Source organism: Passer montanus, unplaced genomic scaffold (assembly GCF_014805655.1).
Source record: "Passer montanus isolate IOZ18808 unplaced genomic scaffold, ASM1480565v1 scaffold11, whole genome shotgun sequence".
Classification (NCBI taxonomy): Eukaryota; Metazoa; Chordata; class Aves; order Passeriformes; family Passeridae; genus Passer; species Passer montanus.
Window position 1 is genome coordinate 7,909,119 of NW_024357613.1, and position 20,761 is coordinate 7,929,879.

At 36.8% G+C, this 20,761-nt stretch overlaps 1 protein-coding gene across 8 annotated transcripts in view; it reads right to left on the reverse strand.

The window, feature by feature from the left end:
- The window catches only part of KLHL32 (kelch like family member 32), a 124,326-nt gene that overhangs the window by 70,593 nt on the left and 32,972 nt on the right, over positions 1 to 20,761 (reverse strand). For 6 of the 8 annotated variants that reach the window (XR_005629735.1, XR_005629732.1, XR_005629734.1 and 3 more), the window contains one exon: positions 4,668 to 4,775. Coding sequence is in view for 1 of the 8 variants with exons in the window: in XM_039728647.1 (XP_039584581.1) it covers positions 4,668 to 4,775 (108 nt within the window). In the remaining 7 variants the exon portion in view is untranslated. Of the gene's footprint in view, positions 1 to 4,667; positions 4,776 to 5,418; positions 5,508 to 20,761 lie in introns of those variants that run through there. The other 2 variants (XR_005629737.1, XR_005629739.1) reach the window with 2 other exon arrangements.

A 20,761-nucleotide genomic window follows, 5' to 3' on the forward strand; every position in this document is an offset into this window, starting at 1 on the left:
AAAGCTAAGAGAACAATTTCAAAAAGGAGCTGTAAGATAATACTTTAACTAATCAGAAGTTTGTGTGCATGAATTTGAAAGATCACTTGATAGTACTCTACCAATTCCTGAAACCTGTTTGGTAAAGTAATAATAGCTGTTAAGAGGATGATAGGTCTCAAACTGACTGAATACAAAGTAAAGGCAACAGTTAAATAGGACTCACACTGGAAATGCATTGAAGTAATATTGGGAGCAACATATCTGGAAATAAAATGAAGTTCTAGATCTGTAACTGGGATAATATACTCACATTACCTTTATTGAAACACTGCTGCTGCATTAGCATTTTGTGAGTAAAAGAAAAAGTGTTAAATATGCTAATAACAGAAAGTTGAAAGCCTATCTTTGAATCATTGTAAGTGCAACTTTGTATGTGGCTTTTAATAAAAGGAAACATTTCAACATGCCATAGTTCAGAAGTTAGGCTGTGTTTATCTTGGGCTAAGAAGGCATCACAGGACAAATTACCCCAAATTCATTTTGGGAGAAAGAGCTGAACATAAAAAGCCTCATGTATAAGGGCTTCCTCACTAACTCTTTCATTTCAGCTTTGCTAATTCAGGATAATATTATAACTTAAGGAAGATGTAATTTCTATTAATACAAAAACAAAATATTAGAGTTTAGAGGAATAAACAGACCAGCCACTTAGGAAAACAGGACTAAGGAGAACTTGGTATTAAGTACTAAGAAGCTACTAGTGTGCTGTGCTGTCTTTGGAAAGTTATTTTCTCCCAAATTAATTTCCTGGCTGTGATGCAACAAAATAAAGACAGGGATTACTTGCTTTTGTAATCTGTTTTCAGGTCATCAAATAAAATTATATCTAAATACAAAATATTTGGCAACAAAATCTATTTGTTGCCACAGATTAAAAACATATGATAGAACATATATTAACAAGAAGAAAGAACCAAGACTGAAGCATTTCAGTATGCATGAGACTCAGTTTGTATTTTTGTTGAATTAGGATCACAATCATCCATTGCAAATTAAAGCCAGTGCTCCTCTGATTTATCAGCCAGCTACACTGGCCTATTAATGGCTACCCCATTTCTCCAAGATTATCTCTTTTTCTAACAAATGAGTTAAAATCTTAAAAGGTAGTCAAAAATAGTAGAAAGCAATGCCCACAAGTCTCTGACACAGTGATTTAGGCTCTTATTTTGATAGCAGGAATTATGAGCTCCAAACTCTTTGCCTAGGAATGCTTCTCTGTAGGAGTATCCTAAAACATATTGTTTGTAAATTGATTGCACTTGATCCATCTTGCTTCCAGGGCACATCTGACACTCACAAAATGCCCTTGTGAGAAGAAAGGGCGAGTTATCTATTCACTGAGACTCTTGCCTGGCCTCACCACTGCTAGCTACGAAGTAAAAGAGAATTACCTAAGAGCCCTTTTGGGAAGAAAGGATACAGTAACTACAATAGGAAAACAGTCACCTAAGAAGGGGAAGAGTTGTATCTCTGAATTCTGAATATGGGGATTACATAGTAAAATGCCTGTGAACAAGATGAAACATATATAAGACATTTTTTGCTGAAGATTTTATTATTAAAGGATTACTAAGAACATACATGTGAAGAACAAAATAAAAATCCATGCCATTCCTTTTGTCAGCCTTTATTTATTTCTGTAACAAACTTATTTCTGTGTAATTATTAAGGACTATACTGATAGATTAGTTCAGTTGGAGTTATATTATTTATCCTTAACTTGAGTTTTAAAACATTCTTTTCTTCTGAACAATCAATTTTTCTGATAAAGCAAAATATTTTCAACAGTAATTACAATGAGGTACTGTCTGCCTAAGTAGACAGGACAATGAAGGTTGTATTTGAAGTCCACAGGAAGATTTCAAATTAACAAAAAGATTAAGGATGACAAAGTTTAATTTCAGATGTCATGGTCATCATAAAAATTAAGTATCCTCATTTCAGTAACTTTCAAAAACTGCAGATACCAAATGCTGCCATCATGCAATATTAAGTATTTCCACCAGATGTCTCCAGCATATTAGTTTACACAGAAAGCTACATTCAATTTGAAGTGTAATGCACCAAATATAAGTGTAGTATATTAAAGAAGTAAAGAGATGAAAGCTGCAACTAATTACTTATCTGTTTAGACATGGATATTTTAGGGAGTTCCACAGTGTTACCTAGGCAAACACCAATTTTTTTAACTAACATTTGGGCTAAATATGATTTTAAAAAATAGAAAAAACAGAGCTCATAGTTTTCACCTTTAAGAGGCACTTCAGAACATATCTTGATACCCGTATTTTCAGAGCAATATAAGCTTGTATTTGGCATGAGTGACTTTTGGATTACTGAGAAATATTTTATTTGTCTTATAAAAACAGGAAGAGTTTGCAAACCAAGCTGAAGACAATTCTGTTTTCAGGACTCTCTGATATAAGCATGGAGTAATCCAGTTATTTATTAATAGCCTTTGTGGATTACTCCCACTCACTACCTTGAAATGTTCACCCAGATTCTGTCAGTCTGAGTCAGAACACAAGCAATGCTCTGGCACATACACAGTGCCAGAAGAGAATTCTAAGGATGAAAGGGAAACGAGACTGCTAATTCTCAGACCCACATTTCACTAAGTTGTGCTTCAAAGGCATCTTTACATGACAACTCCTACAGAATCCTTCTCATTTGTCTGTGCATCAAAGTAGCACTTGGTGTATCTGACAGACACGACAGAGCCAGCCTCCCCTTATAATCCCCTATATGTATGAGCAACTACACACGTGCACAGCTATATTTAACTCAGGAAACCCACTCACTTTTTCAAAGTAGGCTATGCCTGAAAATGAGACTCAAAAGTTGCTAAAGGGCTAATGACAGAAGGTACATATTTCCTAGGGATCTGAGGATACTATCCTGGAAGCAACCTGGGTCACATGCTGGATTACATAAAAGCCACAACCATCCTTTCAAAGGTTCTCAATGTATTTTACACAGGTTGTTAGACTGGATTTTGCAGAAAATGGGGAATGCCTCTAATCACAGCAGATGGGATGGGTCAGATAGAAATCAATTACAACTTGTCTTCTAAAATGATACTTTCATTTAACCAGAGTTTTCAGAACAATAAGCCTATAGTTTTAAATTACTAATATGATAATGTATAGGCACCTAACATTTTCGTTTTTATCAAAGACATTAAATTTTTAACAACTGAAAGAAAAAAAAAGCATACCAATGACAAGTCTTGTACTGAGATCTTCAGCTAATTTACTAATATTGTATGGCATCTCTGTTTATTATTTATATCAAAGATATCTTTGAATAAATCATGTTTTCAAAAACAGCACAAACTCAATTTTTTTTTTCAAAGAAATTCAAGTGCTGGTCTCTAAGAGCAATGCTAAAGCATAACTGTTTTCTGGGCTGGTGACAAAAATAGCTCCCTTAAAATATGTAAATTTTGCCCCCTTATTTCTACTTAGTTTCCTTTAAAAAGAAAAAAAAAAAAAAAGAAAAAAAAACCACCAATTTAAAACATGTGAATTTTCCCCCCTTATTTCTATTTAGTTTCCTTTAAAAAGAAAAACAAAAAAACCAAAAAAAACCCCCCAAAAAAAAAGAAAACACATAAGGCCATATACTCAATTCACAGTATGGAAGCAGATGCCTTAAATTTTTACAACCCAACAACTCTTCAGCATATCATAGCATGGATTTAAGCCTTCCTTTCAAAATTAACTAATAAACGTCACTAGTGCGTCAATGGGCTCAAATACCGTAGTGATATTCCAGAAATAGTTTGGTTATCTAGAATTTTAAAGTACAAACCAAAAATAGCTGAGTGTTCTGAGCTCACTATCCATGAACCCTGAACTGAGACAAAGTCACACAGCAACACTCTCCAAGCATACAGTGCAGAGATATGGCAGGTCACACATGCTTCTTTTTTCCTTTTTTTTGGTCTGAGGGAATTTTTTTGGCAAGAGGCAGAGAGAAAAGGAGCATCACTCTACATTTTCTGAAGTACCATAATGAATGGGCCAAAGCAGTGCAGAGATATGGCAGGTCACACGTGCTTCTTTTTTCCTTTTTTTTTTTTTTTTTTTGTTTGGGGGAATTTTTTTGGCAAGAGGCAGAGAGAAAAGGAGCATCACTCTACATTTTCTGAAGTACCATAATGAATGGGCCAAAATGAAGATGTATAGTATCTATAAGCATTTACAAAGATATCTCAACTGCATCTGTCCAGAGAGTGACTACTTTTCCCCTCAACTACATAATTTGTCAAACACTGCAGAGTTTATGAATATTTATTATAAGGGAAATGCTTTTCTTTACTTTTAATTTTGCAAGCAGATTCAACTCACATTAAGATTTTACGAATAGTCAGGGACCACAAAAAGGGCTTGCAAGCCCTACATGGCTCCCTACTTGACAATGATGCACATAAAGCAGTTTTTATTAAACAATCCTTCTAAAAAAAAAATCCACCACAGTACACAAAAATTAAAATCTGTTAAATCAAAATAGCTTGTACTGAGCAGTGCACAAGTTTTTCTAGTGACTCTAAAAAGGTCATACTCAGTTTTTAATGCAGTTGCTTTCGATCATGTTTCTTAATTTGAAGAACTGTACAATACCTGTCCAGTATATGCAAAGTCCAGGGCTTGTTTTAAACCAAGGCTTGTGACACCATGCAAATTCACCTCATCAGCTTCACTCTCAACCATGCAGAGACTGAACATCGCCTATGAGAAAAAACAGAAATGCCATTAAGCAATTTTGGATATGAATTCCAAATAGAAGCAGCCTTGAGAGTTAGAATGAGATCTATACCAAGTTTTCAGTAACACCACAGCAATCAATCTTGTAACTGAGTCTTTTATAATTAAATAAATACAAAAACTTATTCTAGATAAACTGAGATAAATCCCTTTCTTCAATCTATATATACTTCTTAAGTAATTCAGGTGAAATCAGTGAGAACAGTCACATAATAAGGTATCACTCAAAAAAGGTAACTGGACTCTGGAAAAAGAATAATTTACACAAGTGCCACTAAAAGCAATACTTTAGGTATAGTGTCATTGTATTTAAGAAGGAGCAATAACCCATACACAATTACTTGAGAAGGGGCAGTTAAAACAGTCTTTTATAAGCAATCCTTTTCAAATAAGCATCTCAGACTGGAACATGAGCAATGCAGTAGTCAAATTATTAAATAAAGAAATTATGGAGATGCAGACACCCAAACTTACAATCTCCCCTTACTTGTTATTGCCTCAGTTTCTCGTATAATGAAGTCTAAGCTGAAGACAGGCAAAGTGCTGTGGAATTTCCCTGAATATACCACTGAGGAGAGCAACTCTCCCTTTCATCCAGATCATTTATCTTCAGTGTCTCCCTGGAATGAAGCAATCGTACTCAGTCTCTTGAATCCTTGTGAGAATCCTTTTCTTCTCATCTCCATTAAACTTCTTTGCCCTTCACTCTTCTCTCCCAACCTGTATTCCTGCTCCACTACCCCTGCTTACCACTCCTTCCCTACTTATCAGCCCATTCTCCATTCTTTGGCACCCTCCCATGCTTTTTTAACAAAATACACCGCTCAGAGTTTTTAAACAGTAAACTGTGAACAAATAAACTGAACAGTGGCCATCTGCCACTACTAAAGAAAGTCTAAACTTATCCCCAGTAGGTTTTGTGCTATATTCAATGTCTTTAGGGAGGCTACCAAACTACACCTCGGGGAACTCCAGCAACAAAGCACTTCTCATGGACATAACCCCTGCTACCTTCTTACTATATTCTAGCTGATACCTGCTGAGACAGTCAACCAGCTCAATGGATTTCATATGTGCAATCTGTCCACCAAGCAGTACTGAATTTGAAAGGAAAAATTAAGCCCTACCCTCTCCAACTATTTAGCACATAAGAATGACTACACCATCTTTACCAAACTATTCCGTGGTTCACCTAAATTCAGATGGCTTCGAGAACTGAGTGCTTCCTGCAAATAAGTAATTTCTTCAGAAAATATTAGTACTTTTCATCATTAAAACACCATAATTTGGCATAAATCTGTTTCCTGGAAATCATCCAATATAAACAAGAATGACATCCGTCATACAGTCATTCCTTCTGATTTTGCAATTTCTGTTGAATTAAAGTGATACCAGGGCTTCTCCCAAACTGGCAACAGAAAAGAAGCAAGAAATAGTTTAAAAGCTTTACCAAACAAATACAGTAAGAGGAAGCCATGAAATATACTTCGGGAAAAAAACCCAAAAAACTTCTAACAAGTTCAGCCACTTTTCTTATCCATTAAAAATGTAGAGGTGGATATTTTGTTGTCATCTAGTAGCTAGCTAATGTCAGGCTTCAGAGCTTGCCAGGAGCTGCAAGGTACTCATCAGCCACCTGCTCTTTGGAAAAGCTGACCTGCAGTTGCTGTCTGGGAGAGATAAGCTTCAATTCTCAGAAATGCACTACTAGCTAAATATTTTGGAAAATACTCCTTTCACACACCAATTCCTGAATAAAGAGTAAAGTCTCAAAGCAACACCTGTCTGCTGAGGGGTAGATTTGCTCTATATGCTCAACCCCGTCACTGACTGCCTGCAGAAAGGCTGGGAATGCTGAGAGGTAAAAGATGCCCTGTGCCCTCCAACCATGCTACATTAACAACCTGTCACTACAGACCTGTGCATAGGAACCATCTAAAGACAGTGTGGCTACTAATACAGCTCTTATTCTGGTCAGGGGATGATATTCCACGCAATGAGTTAAGTTTACAAATACAAAGAAACACTTAACTGAATCCTATCTGTAAACAAGGAATCATTCCTATATGACTTCTGTGTACACTTACTAACTTCACCTTAAGGAGACTATTTTAACACAGAGATTCTAACATGGTCTTTACACAGGGTTTATTACTACACCTAACTTAGTGAACTCAGCAGGATCAGACACTAACTCGGTTGCTGTCCATAATCACCCACAGTGCACCCAGAATAAGAAACACAGCCTCCAGCAGAGCTTTGACCCCTGCCAACTTGCACTCTCTCAGGCCATGCCCAGATTGTGGTCCAGAAGATAAGCCATGGCTGTTCCAAATAGGCAGCACAGACAAGGCCAAAGCATTCACAGAATTTTAGCCATATTGTCACAATCCATGTTATGCCAGTCTTTTTAGGACCAGAAAACAGTCTTTTTAGGACCAGAAAACAGGCCCTCATTCACCTTATTTATAACTACAGATATGGTCTAAGAATGCAGTGGGCTATCAGAACTGTAGCTTCCAGTAAGATACAAAACTTAAAATGTGGCTTTGTGGAGAATCATAGAACAGTCTGGGCTGGAAGGGACCACAAAGATTATCTAGTTCCAAGCCCCCTGCCATGGACAGAGGCACCTTCCACTAAACCATCTTGTTGAAAGCCCCACCCAACCTGACCTTGAAGACTTACAAGGCCAGGGCACCCACAAATTCTCTGGCCATCCTCACAGTACAGGATTTCTTCTAATATCTAATCTAAACCTACTTTCTCTCTTCCACTTAAACTGAAAGCCTTCTCCTATCGCTACATGCCCTTATCACAAGTCCCTCTATAGCTTTCTTGAAGATTCTCTCTACATAATGAAAGGACACACACCCTGAAGCCTTCTCTTTTTCAGAGAGAAGGCTGAACAGACACGATTCTCTCAGCCTTTCTTCATAGAAGTCCTCCTTCAGTTTGGTCGCCTTCTTCAGGACTCACTCCAACAGGCCAAAGTCCTTCCTACACTGAGGACCTCAAAGCAAGATGCAGCACTCCAGGTGGGGTTCCATGACAACAGAATAGAGGGGGAAAATCCCCTCCCGTTCCCTGCTGGCCACACTGCTCTGGATGCAGCCCAGAACACGTCTGGCTTTCCAGGCTATGAGTGCACATTGCTGGCTCATGTCCAGCCTCTCATTTCCCATCACCCTCAAGTCTTTCTCAGGAAGGCTGCTCTCCATCTGTCCATCCCCCAGCCCGCCTTAATACCAGGATTGCCTGGACCCAGGTGAAGCACGCACTTGGTCTTATTAAGTCACATGAGATTCCCATGGGCCCATTTCTAAAGCTTGTCCAGTTCCCTCTGGATTCCATCCCATCCTTCAGGTGTGTTAACTGCAATTCCCAGCTTGGTGTCATCTGCAAATCTGCCAAGGGTGCACTCAATCACTTTGATTAAGGTATTAAATAACACTGGTCCAAATACAGACTCCTGAGGGACACCACTTGTCACTGATGCCCACCAAAACTCTAAGCCATTCACCTCTGGAAGCAACTGTCCAAACACTTTCTTCTCTATCTACCAGTCCCCTCACTGAATCCATCTCTCTCTAATTTAGAGACAAGGATGTTGTGGGAGACTGAGTGAAAGACTTTACAAAAGTTCAGATAGATGATGTCTGTAGCTCTTCCCTTGTCCACTAGGGTAGTCATACCTCAAATATTCTGTGAAGGTTCTTAAAACTACGTAGGAACTACATCTATTTTTCAGGAAACAAGGCCAAAGAATTTGATCAAAAGACAAGGCCTGCAATGGTCCTCAGACAGTTCACATTCAGCTGAACTTGATTAGCCTCCAGGAAAGTAGTCTCCCACTTAAATGAACTTTGTGCTGCTCACTGATCCACGCTGCCTTCACCAGCAGGCAAATTTCCTTGTTAGCCTGACAGTTTTTGAGGTTTAATCCAGCATGAAAAAAAAATCTGCTCTACCATAGGCAGAAGTTGAACTCAAACTCAGCCTTTAATTTGCACTCCTGTACCTCTATATTGTAGTTTCAGCTGTAAAAAAATGGACCATTACACTGTGATTTGAGACTACACCAATATCTGGAGAATGAGTTACAGTTGAGCTGTTAAACTCCAGTTTCAGATGCATCCCTGAAAACACTCTAAGGTTTTGTGAGCTTATACAGATCCATCAGTCATGCTTTTAATACAAGACTACTAGCCTATTTTATTTTTCCCTTGGGTACATTAAAAACAAGGCAATAAGATAAATATCTCAGGTAAATGCAGAAGTGACAGACAAGAAAAACAAATTAAATACAAAATATTTGGACAAATGCACAACTCAAAGTCAACTCTATCTGAAAAGCTATCCAATTTGACTAAGCATGAAATGTTAATAATGTTATTTATTGGCTTAATTCAACAATGCTATTATACTTTATTTTAAAACATTTCACTTTAAATGAAATCTATTTGATCATGCCTCATTTCTGCTTCAAGACCTTTATGAGACTTGAAAGTATAAGTTGTCACTGTTATCCAAAGATCCCTTTTATAATAAAACCTACTGATGAGAGGCCTTACAATTTTTTCTAGCCTCTTAATAATGCAGATCTTGTTCTGCCACCCAATCATATAATTAGGCAACACTGTGGTAAATAGATTGATTGTTTACATTCTGATATTTCAGTTAAAGTTTTAAGCAAGTAAATCAAATCCCCCAATGCAAAGTAAATACAATCCACTTGCCATTTTTTGGCAACTGCTCCAAAATTCAGCTCTCAACATGCTGACACAAATGGATGTATTCCATTTGTGGAATTCCACCTGAGGTCACACTTATTTCAGATGCTATGGATTTGGGTGGCCTTATTTTTGTGAGGCAGGCAGATAGTTTATTAGCTCCTCTTTTTGGAGGAAGGATGAAATCAATCCTCCATTCTTCTTCTAATCTTGGCCTGAAACAGAAACAAAGCTACAGAATAAAGCTTTTTCCTTTTCCCAAAGGAAAAAGAAAACAAAACACACAGTCCTTAGATAAAAATATTCAAGCCATAAAAAAATTCTCAGACTCTTGAAAACCTGACTTCAAAGAAATGTGGCAAGATGGTAAGCATTTAACACAGAGCACACCTGTAGTTTCACAACTTGGCCTTGAGCAGTCACAGGCACCTTTATAAAAACGTTTTCTTCTACAAATATAGAATACAAAAGATTACGAGCTCAAAAGTGAATGACACAAAACCACAAGGTGTATAGACTTAGATGTGATCAGATCTGATGCAACCAGCCAGAATTGTTAAAGATGTTTAGCACAGTCATTGTGTCTGACTTCCCATGCTGAGCATGTTGTTTAACTTTCAAAAGCAAAATGCACAATAGCTGTAAAATAACACCAAATCAGAATAATGTATTACTGTTAAAACGTCCAAATACATTGATTTTACCAGTCAGGCAGCACTGCAGCAACATATATGGACTCCTTCACAACATACCACTTCAGGAACAGATACGTGGGTAACAGACATACAAGATGTGTGTCAAAATCCCCAAAATACAAATTGCTCATTGTCACAATGGTGACATAAAAATTGCTCCTTGCCTTTGAGTCATTTTCTTACTTACTCAGGTGTTCCATATCCATGAGATTAATGAGCTTTTCCTCATTTGTACACATCAACCTTACAGCCACATCAGTCACAGCAAACAGCAAATGATCACAAAACAACTTAACCAACAAGTTAAGTTGTATCTTAAACAAGCAAATTTTGTCAGTGTATTCCACTTATCTTAGTGGCCTTTTAAAGGCAAGAAACAATCAAAACATATGCAGCTAAATTATGTAAAATGAACAAATGGTTATGCTTTATGCTGTTAAAAAGCACTGTGACTGAAATTATAAGTAACTACTTGCTGTGGCCTGAGGCTTTCAAGAAATACCCTCCCTCTTCTACCAGTAAAAAAAGTACACAGTAACAGTGCATAGCATGGCAATAATCTCTACAATATCTCAAAGTTCCCTCAGCAAGATTACGAAGAAACATTTATCACTTTCCATTTTTGTTTGATTAACTTTAAATGCAACATTGAAAAGAAATCTAAGCTTTCAAAAACAGGCAAGTAAGCTGAACTTGCTACAGCAACCTACAGTAACTCCAAGAGTAACATTTCCTCCCTCTGATTTCTCAAACGCTGCTTTGGTAACAACCAGCAGCCCTAGATCCAAGCACACCATAACATAAAACAAACATTTGGAACTTCCCACCAAAGCATAGCTCTGAGCTACACGAATTCTTGTTCAACCACAGACTTAGCTGCACAATAATAATGTCCTAGGATACTTTAGAATTACCTCCACTTAGCAAATTAATTGCTAAAGAACTGATCAATGAAGTCACCAAGGTTTTCCTTAGCTATCCATCTTGTTGCATTGAATTTTCTAAGGCATTAACACTATCTAGTATTGTTTTACTCTTGAAAGAGCTGATTTGTCATCTCAAATTTTTGCCTCCACTATTAAACAATACTGACTTGAGTTCTTTTAAAAATTATTTTAAAATAGATAGACATCTTCATTAAGGGCAGTATTTTATTCAAATTAATTTCCCACATCATATGGGGAATGCACTTAATTCTACATTCATCTTTTCCACAGCCTTTTTTTGTGGGAAACTGATTGTACTTCTCATCTTGGGCATCAGAAAAGCTATGAAGAAAGTAAACCAACACTTCAGAGATGTCAGATCAATTTCCCACACTGCTCAGGAAACTCAGTTATGATGTGATACCTCAAGATTGGTTTCATTTCATGTGTAACTTTAAGCCTGTGAGAAATCTTACTGGCATCAATGATCTGTTGATCAGTGGCATATTCTTTCTGATTTGGAACCTTAGCTTATCTGCCACTTGGGCTACTAAGTATCCAGTCTTGATATACTTTTTTCCATCTGGGCTATAAACTTTTTCAGGCCAAAACATTACACTTTGCAGTCTGTATTAAAAATAGCAATTCCCTGTTCATGTAAGAGTAACATTAAATAAATAAATAAATAATAATCTATTTCATCTACTTTGTTCTATCACTCCTGAAATAACCTTTGGGTGTCCTTAGCTTCATGTTCTTATTCCTTATTACATAAGCCATGTCATTTTTTCTTTGCTGTTTTCACCTATCACAACAAAAAAGACTACATTCAGAGTCTATGAACAGGAGTCAAAATACTGCTTTGACAGATGACCATGCCCACATCAAATATCAACTATGCTCTGGATGTGCAATGTATACTTATCCAAATAACCAAATTAATAGGTGAATGTTGCTTTACAGCATGTAAAAATGTGCCTAGTTCTTCTTAAAAGTAGCTTTGTTTCCCTCCCAATTCAAGCCTGTCTATCCTAAATCAATCATCAGCCAATCAGCCATGTCCTCTGGAGTCTCTTGAACACTGAAAAACATATCCATCAATACCAATTGCATGAAATATGATTAAGAGGCTCATTACACAATTCTTCTGAAAAAAGTTCTATATAAATTCACAGAGAAAATGTCACATAACATCAGTCACTGATAACTGAGCCTACAGTAATTCATCTACTCTATGAAATTTACCTAAATATTGGTTTTTAAGCATTTGCCAAGCAACTAAAATGAATCCCATGAATTGGAAAGGTCAGCTATCATTCATAGTTTAAGAGAATATATAGCTAAAGAAATAAAACTGAGCAGCAAACTATACAATTTTATGTGCAGTATTCAAGTGTCACGTATTACCATTAGTAAAGCAAATTCCACTGAACCTTCAGTGTTTCTTTTAGTACATCAGTGTCAGACAGTGATACATAATTACATGGCACCAAAGAGCTCACCAAATCAAGGACATGTACAAGGCACTTGTTACATCACACTCTGGATACAAAAAGATATCCCTTTCTTGGTATTGTTTAAAATAAGTAATGAAAATTGCTATATAGAACTACTCTACTGTTTAGAGAAGCTAAGGATGTGAGATTTTTTTTTCCTGTTTGTATATTGGACATGCCATCAGGAACAAAGTAATTTTCTTGGTTGTAACAAGGCACAGGGTCTTTATTCCTAGTCAAAATAAAAATTTCAAGATTAAAAAAAACCCACAACCCAAAAACCAAAACACCCAAAAACAACAACAAAACCAACCAAACAAAAAACTCAAATTAAACAAAAAAAAATCCCCAAAAATGTGTTGCTAGCAAGTTATATCTTTGACTGAACCTGCATAATTCATACATAATTCAATGTTGTGATAGTCAGAGTTTAACAGTGCAATGTGTCTTCCCCAAAGCTCTCAATGGACTTTCTACCTGCCTTAGGTACACAAACAATTTAAGCCACATGGAAAAAGGACCTCTGTAGCATGCTACTTGTAACATGTTGCTGCATCATCACTAAAAAGACTCGTGTTCAAAATCTTAGTGCCATAAAAACAAAGTAATTTTACAATTTCCATGTGCAATTCAGTATCAGAATAAAAAAAACACACAAAACTGTGAACTATTACACATACAGTACAGTTATTAGTTCCAATATTTCAAACTGAATAAGTCACCACAGGTGGTCCTGAATATCAAGATATTCAAAATCTTAGTGCCATAAAAACAAAATAATTCTACAATTTCCATGTGCAATTCGGTATCAGAATAAAAAACCACACAAAACTGTGAACTATTACATATACAGTACAGTTATTAGTTCCAATATTTCAAACTGAATAAGTCACCACAGGTGGTCCTGAATATCAAGATTGTTTATTTTATGGCAGATACAAGAAAATAGAATTGCAAGGACACTGCCATGCAAAGCACTGCATAAAACTCCAATAATAATGTACAGTCTGTCCTAACAATAGACACCCATAAGCAGGCCTGCCTTTTGGAGAATAAAGAAAGCAGCATAACTAAAACCAGATTTTTTTTCCCAGCTTTTCCAGTCAAGCACAGAAAAGCATGAGTCACATTTGCAAATTTTGGCTTAAATTGGTTTAATGCTTCCCAGTGAATGCATAAGCCTATTGTTCACATCCTTTGATGATTTTAGCAAGTGATATCAAAAGCAAGCCCAGAATAAAATTGCAATAAAAGTCACTTAGCTCTTGAACTAGCATTTTAACTACCACATTACATTTAATTCAGGAAAGCAAATCTTCTTGTGATTTTTTTTTTCCCTCTCCAAGGGAAAACCATGATCCAAACTTGGACACCGTTAAGGGACTTCAATTAAAAACACACTTCATACAATACCATTAGAACAAGTGTCCCACCTTAGTGAATGCAGGCTCTAATATCACAGTTGTACAGCAAGGCTTAATCTAACAGAACTGTAGTAACAATCTTAGTTGTTATTATAATTACCTTTTCAAGAAGCCATTTATATAATGGGATGGGAATGTCATTAGACACTGACATCCAAATGTTCCAAGCAATAGTAAACTATGGCAATTACTTCTATTCTGCATCCTCACTGCAAAAGCACACTTGTTATGTGAGAAATCTAATGCTGAAATTTTAAATGGTTCATTTTATGAGAGTTTGCACTCCATATCTTCCCTATCTGGCCCATTTTATGAGGGTTTGAACTAGATAACCTTCATATCCTTTAAAATAATTCTATTTCTCATTATGATTCTAAATCTTATTTTCCATTAAAAATATAGTACAGTTTTGCTAAAGTACCACCCTTAATTCCCACCAACGTATTTATGAAACTATTTATACAAAGATAAAGTAATAAACCAGCTTACTGACTATTTTTCTTTGTTTCTTTCATACCCTTCTACTGATAAAAACCTAAAAAAGTAAACAAACGCTAACAATTTGCAAGATAAAGGAATAATGACTTGACTAACCAAGCTTGTGTTAATGTTGCAGTCATTTGTCGCAGTAGTTTTCATCATCAGCTAAGCTCTATCCTCCATCAGCTATTTCCTTTGGAAAAAATGCCTCAATAAAATAATCTCTTCACTTTATTTTTAGTTGCCTGCACTTGGTCATGCTCATTTATCCTTTGGCTTTTCCTTCAACTCTAACAAACAAACCCCTTCTGAGCTAACAGACTACAACATTAATTTAATTATTCTTATAAATTCTCCAGGCTTGATACCTATTCCTTCTTGGCTGAAATCTAACCCTGACAAGGTAGATTATTAAGTGCCAGGTACAAGAGCTCCTGAAAATGCAGATGAACATTTAATAAGTTGTCCTAATATTACTAATTTTTATATAAAATGGGCTTTGTGTACATTTGTTGCCTATTTGCATAACTGGCACGCAGTGGCCCTGGAAGGGCAGGTTATTTCATCAGTAGCTAAGAATGTTCCACATGTCTAGGGAGATGGTAATTTGATTTTTTTTGCACACATACACACAAACTTGTGTTCTATACATACAGAAGTAATGGATATAATCTAATGGCAAAGAGTATGTTATGCTGGGCTGTAACCATTGCTTTTTCACAATGTGGATTCACAAAAAGCTTTTGACAGAGGCCTTTAAATGCCTGGAAGGCAAACTAGGCAAGAGAGAAAAGAGGAGAAATCTTTGCTTGGGTAAGTGACTGAATACATAAAACAGTGAATAAGGAAAGATGGGACAGTTTTCACAGGGAGTGATGACTCCTGTGGAGCAACTCATGTTTAACATCTGCAGAGCAGTTCTGGAAAAGGGTAAGAGTGATGCAGGTAGAAAGTCCATTGAGGCAAAGCTATGCAAAGTACTAAAGGCATGGATAATGTGATAAACTGTAAAAGGATTGCATGGAATAAGCAGCTGGCTTCTAAAATGGCAATTACAAAAATGAACATATGAGTTCAATAAAAAAATCATCCCAGTCCTCAGCAATAAAAATTTTTTAAAAAAAATTTTAAAAGGTAATCAAAGTTTAGAATTATTTTTTTTTTTGCAAGAGACAACAACAGAAATCAATCCTATGCTCATACAAAAATTTACACCTTGCCTTCTGCATGCAATTCCCTTACCCTCAGCTCACAAAACATATACCAGAGCTGTCAAAATCTTGGAGAAGGGCAAGAAGCTTCCTCAAGCATCCTGCACAGCTTCCATTTAAATAGGATCTGATTAAGACAAAAGTTTCCAGCCTGGAAAAGAGATGATTGAGTGACATGAGAGGAACCAATGGTTATCTTTTCCAGTAGAAGAACTAGAAGGAAACAAATTAAACTGGCAGAAATCAGATTGACTATAAATAAAAGTACATCTTCACACAACAGGCAGTTGGCCACCTTGTAAGGTGCATGAGAAATCTTACACAGGTCAAATGGGAAAGAAGATAAAAGCACAGAAGATCTATTAATGATTGCTGAATAGACAGGAATCACACCCTGCTCTGAAAAGTCCCTGAGCTGGCAGAAATCAGATTGAATATAAATAAAAGTACATCTTCACACAACAGGCACTTGGCCACCCTGTAAAGTGGATGAGAAATCTTACACAGGTCCAATGGGAAAGAAGATAAAAGCACAGAAGATAGACCTATTAAGGATTGCTGAATAGACAGGAATCACACCCTGCTCTGAAAAGTCCCTGAGATGAAAACAGCTGGGGAATTCTCTGGGACACACCACATACACTTACCCTTTTATTCTTTTTCATCAGACATCACAAACAGCTGCTGCTAGACCTATTAAGGATTGCTGAATAGACAGGAATCACACCCTGCTCTGAAAAGTCCCTGAGATGAAAACAGCTGGGGAATTCTCTGGAACACACCACATACACTTCCCCTGGATTTATTCTTTTTCATCAGACATCACAAACAGCTGCTGCTAAAGCAAGGAGCCAATGATTCAACTCAACTCAGTATAGCTGTTCTTGTGCTCTCACCTAAGGCTGCTAAGAGCATCTCTCTCCTTTGAGGTATTACCTATCTGGTAGCAGATTGAGAGGCAACTTGATCTATTCATCACTCACACATAAGGTCATTCAGCAAGAGCCTTGGGATTTAGAGAAGTTTTTGATGTCTGAAGTTTGCAAACCAGCTGACTCAAGCCAACTAACTCTTGCCAAAGATAAACAACCAGCAGCACTTTACAAAGCTGTTCAGGACAGTCAAATGCAAACGTTCCACTGCTTAAATCCAACCTTTCACAAGATTCACTGCCTACAGTGACATGAATTCAATTAGCCAACATTATATTTCAGTCTACTAAAATGAAGGTGTTAAAAGGATGTAAAATAATGACACTGTTGACAATGAAGTAACTGAAGAAATTATTAAAATAAAGGTATCTCCTCTAAACTTCAAACAAGTATGTTGTGAAACACAAAAGCCAGAATTGCATTGTAATAGGTTCTTATACAAACAAAGGAGATTGGAACACTCCCTGAGGGGGTATCCAAAAGAAAAATAGCAATTTCAAGAATGTTAAATTCTAACACCTCTGTCTCTTTTGTTGGTTACCAAAATGGTATGTGGGTCCTAGTCACTGAATTTTTGTTGGATACTTCTCATGTTATCAAAATGGTATGTGGGTCCTAGTCACTGAAGCTTAAATAGATATGCTGCCCAAATAATTCCCTCGGGTATTTTCAGCTTCACTACACCCACAGAATAATGTTATTTTTCCCGAGGCTGTGTAGGAAGATACTGACAGAGACTACAAGATATACAAGAGCATTTACTGCATCCAACAATGTTCTGTAACACAGGATTTCCTCACCAGACTATAGAGACTGAGAAGAAAACAGGTACAAAATGCATCTCAGCCACAGACCTGCCCCAATAAATTGGTTTTCATGGGCAAACATTAAGCCACATAGAAATGCTGCTGAGCCCAGCCCAAATTCAGAATACTTGTTATGGCAGCACTGCAAAATTGAACTGAGGTAGCCTGAAGCAAGCAAAGAAGATAGTAAAGAAAATGGACCACCAGAGGAACACGGCTGTAACGACTCCTTTCTCTCCTGGTTTTAAACTCAGAGAATGCATCAGCTCAGTAGCCAAACACCACATGTTGTTATCACACTGATCTGGGACAGTGAGCCACAACCTGCAATGGCCCATCTCACTAACTGCAGAGTCAATTTTGCCATACACAGCCATGGTGCACACACTTGCCATACAGGCACTTCAAAAAAGGAAAAGAAAAAAACTCAAGATAATACCACAGCATATTGTCTACTATCCAACACTGACAGAACTGCAATTAATTCATGAACTATGAGAATTGCACAGAAACATATTTATGCAGACAGAATAACAACTGTTGGGAATTTGAACACAGCATTCAGAAAAAAGAAGATTCTTGTAGATGTTTTTGTTAGCACCAACATTGCTGAGCTTTGGGAATTCTATCTGCAGCAAAGAAAAATTGCTTCAGAATAAAAAGTCATTAAATACAAAGATAAGGATGAACAAAATAAAATCACCCAGATCCATTTCCTTCTTTTTCATTTAGAAAGAATATTAAAGTACTTATTTAGAAAGTTTTAAAAAGTTTGCAAACCATTTTTGTATATACTCCAGAAGTAAAAGACTTGGTTAGATGAACATTATAAAGGACACCTCATCTGTCCATGCTACATTACTTCCAATGCTTTGATTTAATTTAGTAAAATAATTGAAGTGTTGTTATTTTGTTGCAAAGCTTTCATACCTTCTTGGTGATTTTTCATGGGCAGCTCCTCACAGCACTGACTCCTCCCCTGCACAGCCAACAAACTCCATCTTACATCTCCCTCTGACCAGCCAACCTGCTCTTTTATAATACCCCTCCTAATTGGATCCAGCTGTGGCCTATTAAGGGCAGGCTTGTTCTTCATGCTTGATAATTAGCACAGCTGTAACTCCTTAGGGGCCAGATTACCTTCACCACTATCTCTATTCTCCTACCTTCTATCTATGTATCTACAATTCCCTCTTTTCTTTTAATTACAAAGTTGCAGTATCTCTAAAAAGTTATGTTCAAGTAAATTGAGATTATAACATTCACATGTATTATTTAGGACTGACAGTTCTATGAATGTTCAGGAAACATATTACAGTAAGAACATATGTTTGTAAGGTCTGATTTTGTTTTGTTTTTCAGAATCTAGAATATCAACTTAAGGTTCATCACCAAAAACCCCTGTATTTAGACTTCTGTGTCACAGTGAAAGTATATGTCTCTAAATTCTAATTCAGTTTTGCTTTTTCACAGTATAGATTTGATTTATTCTCTAAATTCACAGAGTACTTATCATCAAAATCTTTACATCTATGCCTACACTATCCTGGGTCCTTGATCTTGTCGGGGTCACCAATTTTTGCAAAGCTTTCATACCTTCTTGGTGATTTTTCATGGGCAGCTCCTCACAGCACAGACTCCTCATCTGCACAGGCAACAAACTCCATCTTACATCTCCCTCTGACCAGCCAACTTGCTCTTTTATAATACCCCTCCTAATTGGATCCAGCTGTGGCCTATTAAGGGCAGGCTTGTTCTTCATTCTTGATAATTAGCACAGCTGTAACTCCTTAGGGGCCAGATTACCTTCACCACTATCTCTATTCTCCTACCTTCTATCTATCTACATTGAAATGCCTATATCAACCAAAATTTTGAGAAGTGAAGGAATATGCAGCTTTCTTGACACTCAACTGTAACTGGATTACTGAATAATCAGTAGTAACATTCTAATTTGTATTTAAACCTTTATAATAGCCTAGTAATTTAACTCCTTTCTTTCCAGGCCTCCTCCTATTTTAGACAAGTTCCTTTCTTTCTAATGAGAAGCACTCGGCCCTGAGTTCTCACTCTCAACAGGTGGCATACAAGTAACATGTTGACAAAACCAGGCAGATCCAAGACCTCCCTGGACAGCCCATTCCAGTGCTATGCTACCCCCAATGTAAAGTTTTCCTCAGGTTGTGGTGGAACTTCTCTTATTTAAATTTATGGCCATTGCTCCTTATCCTGTTTTCCAGGAAGGAAGTTCAGAAGCAGCCATACCTATCCACATGTGGCTTGGGGCTAGGGAAGGACTGCAAGTAGAACTACTGTTTGTTTGGAAGAACAGAGCTGATTTGGCCCAGTGGGAAGAGCTTACATTTTTAAAGGTTACATGGAAAGACAATTTCTAAGTAGCATCACTTTCAGGGTATGATAGAAAGGAAGATACTGGTTTTTTTAGTTGACACATAGCAATTGTAATATACTGAAAGACAAAATCACATTATACTGCAAAAGCAGCAGGTAACCCTGATTTCTCAGAACTAGGCCTTTAGATCTATCTCTAAGACATATCAGGGAGAGCTTTTTCCCCTTTATTATTAATATAACAAGACTTCAAAAGCTATTTGCATCAATCACCTTTTCAATCCTCACGGATTGGTCTATAAAAATTAATTCCCTAACCGTATCATGAAACAATGCAATATACTGTAAAATATGAACAATCAGAAATGTTGTGGACAAAGGAGGAAACTATCTGACAACGGGCAGGAAAGAGAGCACAGAAAACCCCCAAGAAGAAACTGCTTAAGAATCAGCTGTGGCAGTTGGGAGTACAAAGTCTGTGTGCAAAATTATTATCACTAGTTCATTTCAGATAGGAAAAATTCTTCTAAGAATTGGGCATGCTCCTTGTGTAAAAAGAATCAGAATACTATTGACATTTTAAAATCTATTCCAGATAATTGATGTAATTGTTCATATAAATTAGATGTAAAATCTGCATCTTTTTGAGAAAGATCAAAGTCCTGCAACTAAAAACCCACTCAAATGAAAAGTAGGGAAGAAGAAGAGTTTTTCTGACTGGAAAACCAATGCATTTTGTAGAAGAAAATCTTGAGGTTATGTAATCACCTGCCAACACTGTAAATGCCTACTAATGAAGTCATGCAGTAACATTTCATTTTGCTCCCAGAGGGGAAAAAAGCAGAGGAATCTTTTAATTGGAAATGACTTAGCTTGCTAGAGCTATCACAGTTAC